At 40.1% G+C, this 12,728-nt stretch overlaps 1 protein-coding gene across 1 annotated transcript in view; it reads left to right on the top strand.

Annotated features, from left to right (window-relative positions):
* The window catches only part of TEX11 (testis expressed 11), a 42,704-nt gene that overhangs the window by 26,720 nt on the left and 3,256 nt on the right, over window positions 1-12,728 (top strand). The window contains exons 17-24 of the mRNA XM_060756117.2: window positions 1,383-1,507; window positions 2,678-2,763; window positions 3,651-3,704; window positions 6,045-6,079; window positions 6,195-6,281; window positions 9,289-9,359; window positions 11,677-11,793; window positions 12,180-12,252. Of these exons, the coding sequence (XP_060612100.2) occupies window positions 1,383-1,507; window positions 2,678-2,763; window positions 3,651-3,704; window positions 6,045-6,079; window positions 6,195-6,281; window positions 9,289-9,359; window positions 11,677-11,793; window positions 12,180-12,252 (648 nt within the window). The remainder of the gene's footprint in view (window positions 1-1,382; window positions 1,508-2,677; window positions 2,764-3,650; window positions 3,705-6,044; window positions 6,080-6,194; window positions 6,282-9,288; window positions 9,360-11,676; window positions 11,794-12,179; window positions 12,253-12,728) is intronic.

The raw sequence follows: 12,728 nt of genomic DNA, 5'->3' as shown, positions 1-12,728 counted from the left end.
ATGGAAGGTTTGGCTGAATCACAGCCAAAGTTGCTGGTTTTGTGCAGCAGTGATCGCTTGCCGGCGCAGGATGCTCTCACCGTCTTAAATTATTTTATTACTTTATCTCAGCTTTTATCACTGCTATTTAAATATATAATATAAATATTTAATATTCATGCTTGACATTGTTTCTTAACTATGTTTAAAAATGGTATTTAATGCCTAAACATATGTTGTGCTGGTACAGCTGTACCAGAAGCTCCCACTTTATTTGCTTTGTATTAAGTGTTTGCTTGCAACCCAAGGCTTGGGATTTTGCAGAAGGGTGGCTTCCTGTTAAAGTTTGCAGTTATAAGGCAGGCCACCTGTCCATCATCATTGGGTTCCTTAGTTCCACCCCCTTTTTGGGTTTTGGAGGGAAGGGAGCCATTTTCAGTCAGTCACACACAAGGAAGCTAGTCTATAGGACGTAGACAGCTCGTCCCGTAGGAAAAGCTTCATTCCTCAGAATCATCTGGGGATCATCCAGGGAAATAGAGACAGAAGGAAAAGATCCCAAAGGCTCTGGCTGAGAGCTCACAGCCTCTCAGCCTCACAGCACCAGAGGGGAAAACAGCCCTGAAGTTCCCACAGGACAGCATTACAGAACCACTGAATTCCAGCAGAAGTATCTTCAAGCCTTGGCTGGTAGGTTTACTCAATGTCCAGACACATTTGGGATCAGTAGTAAGACCCAAACCAGCGAGGCCCAGATAATAGACAGCCTGGGAGAGATTATAAAGGGTTCTTCCTCATGCTGAGAAAGTACAGTTAATTCAAGTCAATGCCAGTCTCTTAAAGACTAGAATAAGAAAACCTTGAAGTGTTGTTTGAAGATTCGTTATTTGTTCCTTAATAAAGACTTTGTTGTACCATTAAAGACTCCAAAGACCATGAATTCAGGAAATCCCTAACAATCTCTCTTTGAGGCACCCCGGCCTACCACTGGGTTAAAGTATACGTCCTATAGAATAAAGACAATTTGTTCAGACCCAGAGCACGACAGAACAAGGAAAGTTTTACTTACATTTTACTGCTTGTTTTAATGCTGGTTACTGACCAAAATTAAATATTCATTCATACTGCATGCTAGTCTACTTTACACATAGATATGTTTGTATGTGTCTTTGCATGGCGGTATTTTGGATCCTGACAATAGAAATTGGAAGCAGATCAATGAATGAGTATTAATATGGAGTAATCATTGGAGTCAAGAGAGGAAGTAGCCAAACCTCACATTGTTCGTATAGAAATGTGTGTACTTTTCTCCCCTTTGGACCGGCCAACTGTGGGCCGATTAAGCTGAAAATTTGAGTAACTTGTTTCCTGCTTCTATCAATGTCGCCTTTCTTATATTTTAGCTTTGGATGCTTTTGTCGCAATGGAGAAATCCACAGCAGATCCAACACATCACAAAGATAAGGTGTTAATGGATGGATCCATGGCTGCCAACCTGATCAGCTTAGCAGCCCAGTTTGCTTTGGAGGTACAAGTCGAGCCTTTTTAAATGAGCAAAATATTCATAGGTGGACTTACTTTGTAAATAGATACAGAATAGAAGCCGGCCCGAATACACGCTGGGGCACCTAATAAATGGATGTGATACCTGCCTCAACAACAGGGATAGCTATCTGTTGGAGGTGCTTTGATTGTGTATTTCCTGCCTGGCAGAAAGAAGGAGGCTGGACTGGATGGCCTTTTGGATCTATTCCAACTCTAGGATTCTATGACAGCCTGAATATCCATCTGTTGGGAGGATTTTGATTATGTCTTTCCTGGCAGAAAGGGTGTGTGCAGACTGAATGACTATCTGTCTGGAGGGATTGAATGGTGTCCTTTCTGGCAGAAAAGGGGCGGATGATCCCTGGGGACTCTTCCAAATTTAGGATTCTCTTATTCTGTGTTCATCCTATCCAGGCCCATAGCCAGGATTTTGATTCGAGGGTGGGATGAGTTTGATTTTGGTGGGGGGGGGGGGGGTGCTGAGGATCTACCCTAGCAAACCTTTTGTATCGTAACCCCAATACCCCCATTGAGCATGGTGATCAGATCATGATATGAATAAACATAATGGACCAACACTCAGAATTTCGGGGGGGGGGGGGGGGTGTGAAGTCTGATGGCTGATTATTTCTTTATTTTTATTTACAGTATTTATATTCCACCCTTCTCACCCCACAGGGGACTCGGGGTGGATTACAATGTACACATATATGGCAATCATTCAATTCCAAAGACTCACAACAGATATAGACAAAAAGTCAGAGGCTATTTAACTTTTCTGGCCACCGGGGGGAGCTGTCGCTTTCATCATCCATCTGCGACACTGATGAAATACTTCTACATTCCCCTCATGCTTTTGCTGGAGTGCTTTGCTGGAGTCTTTTTTATGGCCTCGTAAATTTTGTTAAATTAGCCTCCCCACACATAGGTGGTACCTAATTTTCCTACTTGACAGATGCAACTGTCTTTCGGGTTGCAAACGTCAACAATAAGCTACACAATTGGTCGGAAGCTCACTCCTACCCGGGCTGGCTTTGAACTCATGACCTTGTGGTCAGAAGTGATCTTAATTCAGCTGACACTCAGCTGCGCCACTTCATGCCATAGATATAACTATTTGTATCAAATACTAATTCAATTTGTTGTTCCCTAGAATGATGAGCAGGCTGTGGCAATTGAAGTATTGGGATATTTGTCTATGCACCTCCAAGACAGCCAGCAAGTATTCACAGCTTTAAAGTGAGTACCATTTTGGTAGCTAGAGCCACAAGGTAAACAACAACAATAACAGCATCCTTCAGTTGATATTTGTCACTATATATGTCCCTGGTGGTGCAGTGGGTTAAACCGCTGAGCTGCTAAACTTGCTGACCGAAAGGTCGGTGGTTTGAATTTGGGGAGCAGGGTGAGCTCCCGCTGTTAGCCCCAGAATGGGGTTGGACTGGATGGTCCATGAGGTCTCTTCCAACTCTATGTTTCTACACAGCGGGTTAAACCGCTGAGCTGCAGAACTAGCTGACCAGAAGGTTGGTGGTTTGAATCCCTGGGATGGGATGAGCTCCCACTGTTAGCCCCAGCTTCTGCCAATCTAGCAGTCTGAAAACATGCAAATGTGAATAGATCAATAGGTACAGCTTCTGTGGGAAGGTAACAGTGCCCATGCAGTCATGCCGGCCACATGACCTTGGAGGTATCTATGGACAACGCCGGCTCTTCAGCTTAGAAATGGAGATGAGCGCGACCACCCAGAGTTGGACACGACTAGACTCAGTGTCAGGGGAAACGTTTACCTTTACTTTCAGTTAATATTTGTCACCTGAATCTTGACATCTGATTCTTTTTTTTAAAATTTGTTTCATTTTTTTAAAAAGAACTGATCTCATTTGGAAAAGTAGACTGACTTTAGAGACCCTGGTTTTACAGTCCTATACTACCATTCATAAAATGTTGATTGATGTAAGATTTCCAATTAAACAAATATTTTTGTGTGAAAAAAAAAATGTCACTATATATGGCTTCTATAGTGAGGATGATGTGGAGATAGAAGCCCTGAAAAAAGGGCTGCTGCTTTGAGCCATAAAGGTGGCAAAAACTTTATTTTGGCAGGGATTTCTCTTGCTTTGCAGGTGTTTGATTCGACTTACTTTGTCCAAAGCTGCAGCAAAACCTGAAGAGGAAACGTGAGTTGCGCTCTTTATTTTATTTATTTATTTACAGCTTTTATATTCCGCCCTTCTCACCCCGCAGGGGACTCAGGGCGGATTACAGTGTACACATATATGGCAAACATTCAATGCCAATTTTGACATACAACATATACAGACATACACAGAGGCTATTTAACTTTTTCTGGCCGCCAGGGGAGCTGTCGCTTTCATCGTCCATCTGCGAACTGATGAAGTACTTCCACATTCCCCACATGCTTTTTGCTGGAGTCTTTTTTTATGGCCTCATAAATTAGTTAATTTAGCCTCCCCACACTTTAAGGTGGTACCTAATTTTCCTATTTGACAGATGCAACTGTCTTTCGCGTTGCAAAGGTCGACAACAGGCTACACACAATTGGTTGGAAACCCACTCCAACCTGGGCTGGCTTCGAACTCATGATCTTTTGATCAGAGTGATCTTACCTTGGGAAGTTGCACCTGGCCACGGTGGTCCACGCTCTTGTCACATCCCGGTTGGATTACTGCAACGCACTCTATGTGGGGTTGCCTTTGAAGACTGCTCGGAAACTTCAACTGGTCCAGCGAGAAGCAGCCAGATTGCTCACCGGAGCGGCGTACAGGGAGCACACCACCCCCCTGTTGCGTCAGCTCCACTGGCTGCCGATCCAATTCCGAGCACAATTCAAAGTGCTGGTTTTGACCTACAAAACCCTATACGGTTCCGGCCCAGTGTATTTGTCCGAACGGATCTCCCTCTACATCCCACCTCGAAGTTTAAGATCTTCTGGGGAGGCCCTGCTCTCGACCCCGCCAGTGGCACAAGTGAGGGTGGCGGGGACGAGGAGCAGGGCCTTCTCAGTGGTGGCCCCTCACCTGTGGAACTCACTCCCCGGGGAGATCAGATCGACGACTTCCCTTCTAGCGTTTAGGAAAAAACTAAAGACCTGGATGTGGGACCAAGCTTTTGGCCATGCTGACAACTAACTAAAGGACCTGTCGATAGACAAGGACAATGGAATGGAATGGATATATGGACTCTGATATATGGACTCTGACATGAGATAGTTTTTATGATTTTATTAGGTATTGATGTTTTATTTTAATTGTTGAATTGTTATATTTTGTATTGTTTGTTGTGTGTTTTGGGCATCTAATTGTGCCTTTCCTGTAAGCCGCCCTGAGTCCCCCTCGGGGTGAGAAGGGCGGGGTATAAGTAGATGAAATAAATAAATAAATAAATAAATAAATGCAGCTGACACTCATCCAGCTGCGCCACAATCCTGGTGCGCCACAATCTTTAGGGCTGTTGCATTTCTTACATGAGTGAAGGCGGTTAGGTGGCAGCCCAGAACTGGTGGGATAGGTGAAGGTGTATAACATGTGAGCTTTAAACAACCACCAACATCATGTTTATTGGACCTGAGTTCAAAGCTTGGGTTGGAAAGGGTTCTCATTAACCATAGCTCTAAGATCTTCTGGGGAAGCCCTCCTCGCGGTCTCAAGCGCGATTGGTGGGGACAAGAGAGAGGGCCTTCTCGGTGGTAGCCCCCCCGCCTCTGGAATGCCCTTCCAAGGGAAATAAGACAGCCCCCATCCCTCCCCTCCTTTCGTAAGAGCTTGAAGACCTGGTGGTTTCAACAAGCCTTTGAAAATGACCAGTTCTAACGGCCTTATTTTTCCTATCAATTACCCAGATTCTTTCCTCTAATCAGCTCCAGAATGAACAGCCACAGACCCGTACCTAATATTATTGTTGCCTGCCATAGCATTGCACTTTATTCCCGGGCCCCCTAGAATTTTTGGGCTTGCAAAAATCTTGGTCCGGCCTTTTACATTTTTATATTGCCTTGAACAGGCAAGATTACTTTTAATATATGTGTGTTGTGGCGACGATTTTTATGCTTATATTTTGTTTTGTTAATCTTATGTTTATGTTGTTTTACTTTGTAAGTTTTGTGATGTTACCTGGGAACCGCTCTGAGTCCCCTCGGGGAGATGGAGCGGTATATAAATAAACTTTTATTATTATTATAGCCCTATCTATGCTGCCATATGGTAAGGGTAGACCAGGCATGGGCAAACTTGGGCCCTCCGGGTGTTTTGGACTTCAACTCCCACAATTCCTAACAGCCGGTAGGCTGTTAGGAATTGTGGGAGTTGAAGTCCAAAACACCCGGAGGGCCCAAGTTTGCCCATGCCTAGTATAGACTCATATAATGCAAATTGAACTGGATTATATGATTCTACACAGCCATAACATCCAATTTAAATCTGCATTATAATGCCAGTGTCAATAGGGCCCAGGCCTCTGTTCAGGTATTGATTCCATTTTGTCACTCTCTTTGTTCCTAGAGACATGGAGAACCTTCTAAGACACCTGACTACAGGTAGGCAGCAGATAGGCTTCAATTCCATGACAGAGATTTCTCTACTTCAGTCTTGAAAAGCTCCAGTGAGATGTCTCAATGCTTTTAATGCCTTCTTGCTCTTAATGCGCCACAGCTTACGATCGACTGGAACGGATATTCAGAGACGAAAGCGAAATGCTCGAAATGAGAGTCAGCGAAGCTCAGTGGTTCAAGAAGATAGGTAGGCAGCAGGGCTGGAGTCAGAGATAATTGTTACTGTGTAAACAAGGTTTGAAATGTATTGTCGAAGGCTTTCATGGCTGGAATCACTAGGTTCTTGTGGGTTTTTTCGGGCTATAGGGCCATGTTCTAGAGGCATTTTCTCCTGACGTTTCGCCTGCATCTATGGCAAGCATCCTCAGAGGTAGTGAGTTCTGTTGGAATTAGGACAATGGGTTTATATATCTGTGGAATGGCTGGGATGGGGCAAAGAGCTCTTCTCTGCTGGAGCTAGGTGTGAATGTTTAAACTGACCACCTTCATTAGCATTTGAAGGCCTGGCTGAGCCTGGGAAAATCTTTTGTCGAGCGGTGTTAAGATGTGCCTGGTTGTTTCCTCTCTGCTGTTTGAAATCTTTTCCTTTATCCTTTCTCTGTGCTACAATTGACTCTTGTGACATTTCCTCTATAGCTGCTCCTTGGGTTCATCACAAATGTCATTGTCAACACTTTTTTTTTCTTAATTAGAAACCTATCAATTTTAGTAGTCATTACTGCGACATTCATAGAATCATAGAGTTGGAAGAGACCTCACGGGCCATCCAGTCCAACCCCATTCTGCCAAGAAGCAGGAATATTGCATTCAAAGCACCCCCAACAGATGGCCATCCAGCCTCTGTTTAAAAGCTTCCAAAGAAGGAGCCTCCACCACACTCCAGGGCAGAGAGTTCCACTGCTGAACGGCTCTCACAGTCAGGAAGATCTTCCTCATGTTCAGGTGGAATCTCTTTTCTTGTAGTTTGAAGCCATTGTTCCGCGTCCCAGGGAAGCAGAAAACAAGCTTGCTGCCTCCTCCCTATGACTTCTTCTCACATATTTATACATGGCTATCATGTCTCCTCTCAGCCTTCTCTTCTTCATGCTAAACATGCCTAGCTCCTTAAGCCGCTCCTCATAGGGCTTGTTTTCCAGACCCTTGATCATTTTAGTCGCTCTCCTCTGGACACATTCCAGCTTGTTAATCTCTCTCTTCAATTGTGGTGCCCAGAATTGGACACAATATTCCAGGTGTGGTCTAACCAAGGCAGAATAGGGCATGGGTAGCATTACTTCCCTGGATCTAGACACTACGCTGTTGGGAGGGTTTTGACTATCTTCTTGCTTGGCAGAAAGGGTTGAACGAGATGTCCTCTGTTCTGGGGGGACATTCAGCACCCAAAATACTCTTTTCTGCACAGACTGAATGACAGCCACAGTAGCGGTCCTAAGCGTGGAACGATATTCCTGCTTTAAAGCAAGCACAGTTTACCACTGAAGCAAGTGGCAACACAACGGCTTCCCTCCAGAAACAAATCTGTTGCTTGAATTAATGCCATCCTGCGCACATTTCAGGCCATTTTAGAGCGGTTGCTCCTGGCAACAGATTCATGCCACAGGAACACTTATTCCGTGCATGCATTGGAGGGGAGCAAGGATTGAAAGAAGCAAGGAAGCAATTTACCGTATCTACTCAAATATAAGCCGACCTGAATATAAGCCAAAGCAATTTTACCACAAAAAACTGAGAAAACATATTGACTCAAGTATATGCCAAGGGTGGGAAATGCAGCAGCTAGTGGTAAATTTCAAAATAAAAATAGAGAGCAACAAAATTACATTAACTGAAGCATCAGTAGGTTGTTTTTGAATATTTACATAAAACTGTAATTTAAGATAAAACTATCCAACTCTGATTAAACCATTATTCTAAGCTTCAATGTAAATGTGTTTACATATCTTTCCAATAATAATAGAGAGTAAAATAATAAATGTAATAAATATCATAATAGAGTAAAATAATGGAAATGTAATACTAATGGTAATAATAGATGTAATAATAATAAATGTCATAATAGTAATAGTAATGGTAATAATAGAGTAAATTAAGGGAAATATAATAATAGGAACAATAGAGTAAAATAATAAATGTAATAATAATAGGGTAAAATAATGTAAATGTAATAATAACAATAATTAATAGAGAAAAATAATAGATGCAATAATAATAAATGTAATAATAATAATAGCAATGGGTTCTTATAGGTTTTTCCGAGCTATATGGCCATGTTCTAGAGGCATTTTCTCCTGACGTTTCGCCTGCATCTATGGCAAGCATCCTCAGACCTCACTACCTCTGAGGATGCTTGCCATAGATGCAGGCAAAACGTCAGGAGATAATGCCTCTAGAACATGGCCATATAGCCCAGAAAAACCTACAACAACCCAGTGATTCCAGCCATGAAAGCCTTTGACAATACAATAATAGCAATAGTAATAATAGAGTAAATTAAGGGAAATGTAATAACAGGAATAATAGAGTAAAATAAATAAATGTAATAATAATAGGGTAAAATAATGTAAATGTAATAATAACAATAATAGAGAAAAATAATAAATGTAATAATAATAACAGAGTAAAATAATAAATGTAATAATAATAATAATAATAATAATGGGTTGTTGTAGGTTTTTTTCGGGCTATATGGCCATGTTCTAGAACATCTCTAGAACATGGCCATATAGCCCAAAAAAACCTACAACAACCCAGTGATTCTAGCCATGAAAGCCTTCGACAATAATAATAATAATAATAATAATAATAATAATAATAATCACAACAACAGCAGAGTAAAATAATAAATAACCTTGACTCGAGTATAAGCCGAGGGGGGCTTTTTCAGTCTTTAAAAAGGGCTGAAAAACTTGGCTTATACTCGAATATATATGGTATTCTCTAGCAACTATAGGTCCCTCTGGAGCCTCTGCTGTGTTCAGCCTCATTTTGTGCGGCAAATGTCTTAAGTTGACAAAGCAACTAACTGTTATAGATACCTAATGGCCGGGTGCTTCCTATTGATCCTAAATATACGCTGCATGTAATGGAAGTTAAGATTTTGCTTCACCTGTCAGAAGATACCAGACAAATGTTTTATAAGTCGTTGTTGATGTTGTTGAGTTAACCCTTCTCTTCTTTGCTTTTATCTTCATGAGCTTGGAACTTGGCTGTCCAGTGTGAGAATTGTCCGCGAATAATGAGAGATTTCTTTATAATGTCTTTCAAGGTACATTCCCAAAGACAGATTTCTTTGTGGCAAAAGGGATGCGAATTCAAACCCTGCTTTGAAAGGTGGCCCAATAGCTCCCTAGAAGTGACGTCAAAGCTAAGAGTACGGACCATAAGCACAGAATGGGAACACTAATGTTATATATGACCACGGTGGGTCCCTCAAGCATTTCACTGCCCAGAGTTATCAAGGTTTCCCTTTAGCTCAGGAACCCAGGGAAGTATTGGAGCAGAACTTGGGTTCTGTCTATGTGGAAGAAGAATAAAATGGAAAATGGTAGGAAAAGTATTCTGAGAAAATATCCCTTTGGAACAAGAGAAATTACCATGGCAGTGAGGCTCATCTGTGCTCAAAGATGGAAAGAATAAACTCCCACGACGCAAAGGGATTGTCTCATGGAGATTTATTTATTTATTTTAGGGCATTTATATCCCATCCTATTTCACCTCCACAGAGGGACTCAGGGCGGCTAGCAAACGGCACATCATAGAGATGTGTGAACGAGCAAGAAGGGACAAACATGATGTTGATGGAGAAGAAATAACTGTAACATGGGTTTTCTTCCTGGGTTATAAATGTCATTTCCCAATCGGTTCTATCATGAAAACATGGAAAACATTTATTAAACTGCAAACACTTTGTTTTTTGGGGAGGGGCATCCTGCAGCAGCACATTTTGCTATAGTTTTCCAATGAATATCTCATCACCAAGTCTCAATCAATTCAACATAGTTTGTGGCAGCCACAAAAACAAAGTTTCTGGAGTAGAACTACTTTCAAAGTAAGAACTGCACAATTAAACAAGAAATAACACTTTCGAACCAGGAACAGATTTTTTTTCAATTTTTTTTTATTTATTTACATTTATATGACGCCCTTCTCACCCTGAAGGGGACTCAGAGAGGCTTACAAGATATATATATATATATATATATATATATATATATATATATATAGACACACACACACACATATACATACACACACACATATACATACACACACACAAATATTATTAGCATAGCACCATATTAGTATTATATATTACTATATAGCACTATATATATATATATATATATATATATATATATTACTACATATTATTATATATTACTATATATTACATGACTGGACTTAATGTCAGGGGACAACCTTTACCTTATATAGCACTATACAATTATACTGTAATATTATTAGTAATATTACATGTAATATAAAATATATAATTATAATGTATTATTAGTATTAGTATTAGTATTATATTACATAGTGTAATCAACGACTTATTCATTACACTTCATCAGCAAAGATGGGGTCAAACCTTCAGTATTACTTTTAAAATAATTAGAGTATGATGAAAGGATGTATTAATGGTTTTTCTTCTTTAAATGGACAAAATGGAAAATTGAGAAAATAAAACCACCAGGCAGAGTGTGTCAAATTAGTAATATATAATACTAATATTGTGCTTTGCTAATAATATAATATATTGTATGTACATATAATATTGATCATAATTTTATAATGTAATACAATATACTACTAACAGAATATAATAATACAATAATTATATATTACATGTAATACTACTAATAATATTGCATTATAATGCTATAGTACAATATAATAATATATATAATACTAATATTGTGCAATGGTAATAATATAATATGTTGTATATACATATAACTTATAAGCTGCTCGGAGCACCCTTCGGGGTGAGAGAGGGTGGGGTATAAAAATAGCAAATAAATAAATAAAATTAGGAACTTTAGATCTGTATGTCATCAGCGTTTAATGGTTGTGTGTTTTTTATATTAGGAAAATGTATTTCTACTTTTTTGTCTTATTTTTTGGTCTGATGGTTTGTATTCCTGCCTTATATGACAGTTTGTATATTTTGAGTTAGCTTTTCTGAAGAAAAATTACATTGAGTAGCAACATTTGAAAAACAAGTCTGTTCCTGATTTGAATGTGTTATTTCCTGTTGAATTGTGTGGTCTGTACTTTGAAAGTAGTTGCTTTACTCCAGAAACTTCATTTTTCTGGCTGTCACAAACTAGGTTGAATTGCTTGAGACTCTATGAGACATTCATTGAAAAACTAGAGCAAAATGTGCTGCAGGATGTCCTTCCAGCAAAGACAAAGTTTTTCCAGTTTAATAAACCCTTTCCATGTTTTTATGATCGAACCAATTAGGAAAGGACATTTATAACCCAGGCACAAAATTTGTGTTGCATACTGTAATTTAACTAAAATATTTGGTTTCCCTTGCTGATAGACAATAAGTCTGTCTTGCGCATGTCTCATTCCAGTTCTCCCAGCTTTGCCCTTCAGATAAAGGCACCCTTTTAGCCCAAAGGACCTGCCTCCTGATGGCGGCCGCAGTTGACCTGGACGTCGCCAGGAAGAGTCCACTGCCTGACGATCAGGTAGAGTCGAGATGGAGCAGGAAACCCTGTGAGGCTCCCTTCTGACAGATATGATGAGTTTCAATTTGATTTGCATAAGGAGACTCTAACCGATGATGACCCTCTCTTAGGGTTCATTAGATTTCTAGACAATTGTGAAATCATTCACTTTGCATTTAAGATTAGAATTAGAATTAAAGGCGTCTTTCTTTCTTTTCTTTTTTGCAAACTTTCCATCATTTTGCATTTGTCTGGAGAGTTGTTCAACTGCATTCCAGCAAACCAAGGAGCCAGAGCACCTTTAATACTTGGACACTGATTCCCCAAAGATACGGTCCGAATGTATAAAGTTGCAAAGATTGTCAAAATACGACGTTTTTAAAAAATTATCTTTTTTCCCAAAACAGATTAAGTTGCTGAGGCAGGCCCTTGAGCGCATCCAGTCCTGCAGGGAAATTTGGAAGTTCCTGAAGCAAACAGGTCAGCAGAGACTTTATTATTTGCTGCTACAGATGCCATCGTATCCACAGACTTAATGAATTTTTAAATCCCCCTTTGCTTCCTAGTGATACGGTTGGTGTCTTTTCTTAGATGCACAAAGAAACATAGGGGCAGAAAATGAGAAAATGGAATAACCACATGCATTTTTTTACTTGTTAAAAAATCTAACTGAATTGGATTGACACCTGCATGCAAAGAACTGCAAGCATGGCCTTATTAATACCTCAAGCATCGTAGACACATAAAATGCCCATCCATCGGGCGGCTTTTCCCTTCACATGAGGGACACATCTTAAAGAAAGTGGTGGTCAACATACCATAAGCAGAGAAGCACGACAAAATAAAAAAATAAAATTAAAGTAAAATAAAAAATAAAATAGTAAAAATTCACAGAGTCCAGAAACGCTAGTCAAAGATGAAGGAAAATGAGAGAAAGATTCCTAGTTGCTGCAATG

The sequence above is a fragment of the Anolis sagrei genome, chromosome 10 (assembly GCF_037176765.1).
Source record: "Anolis sagrei isolate rAnoSag1 chromosome 10, rAnoSag1.mat, whole genome shotgun sequence".
NCBI classification, from domain to species: Eukaryota; Metazoa; Chordata; class Lepidosauria; order Squamata; family Dactyloidae; genus Anolis; species Anolis sagrei.
The sequence above is the reverse complement of the archived record's forward strand: the minus strand, read 5'-3'. Positions and strand labels throughout refer to the sequence as shown.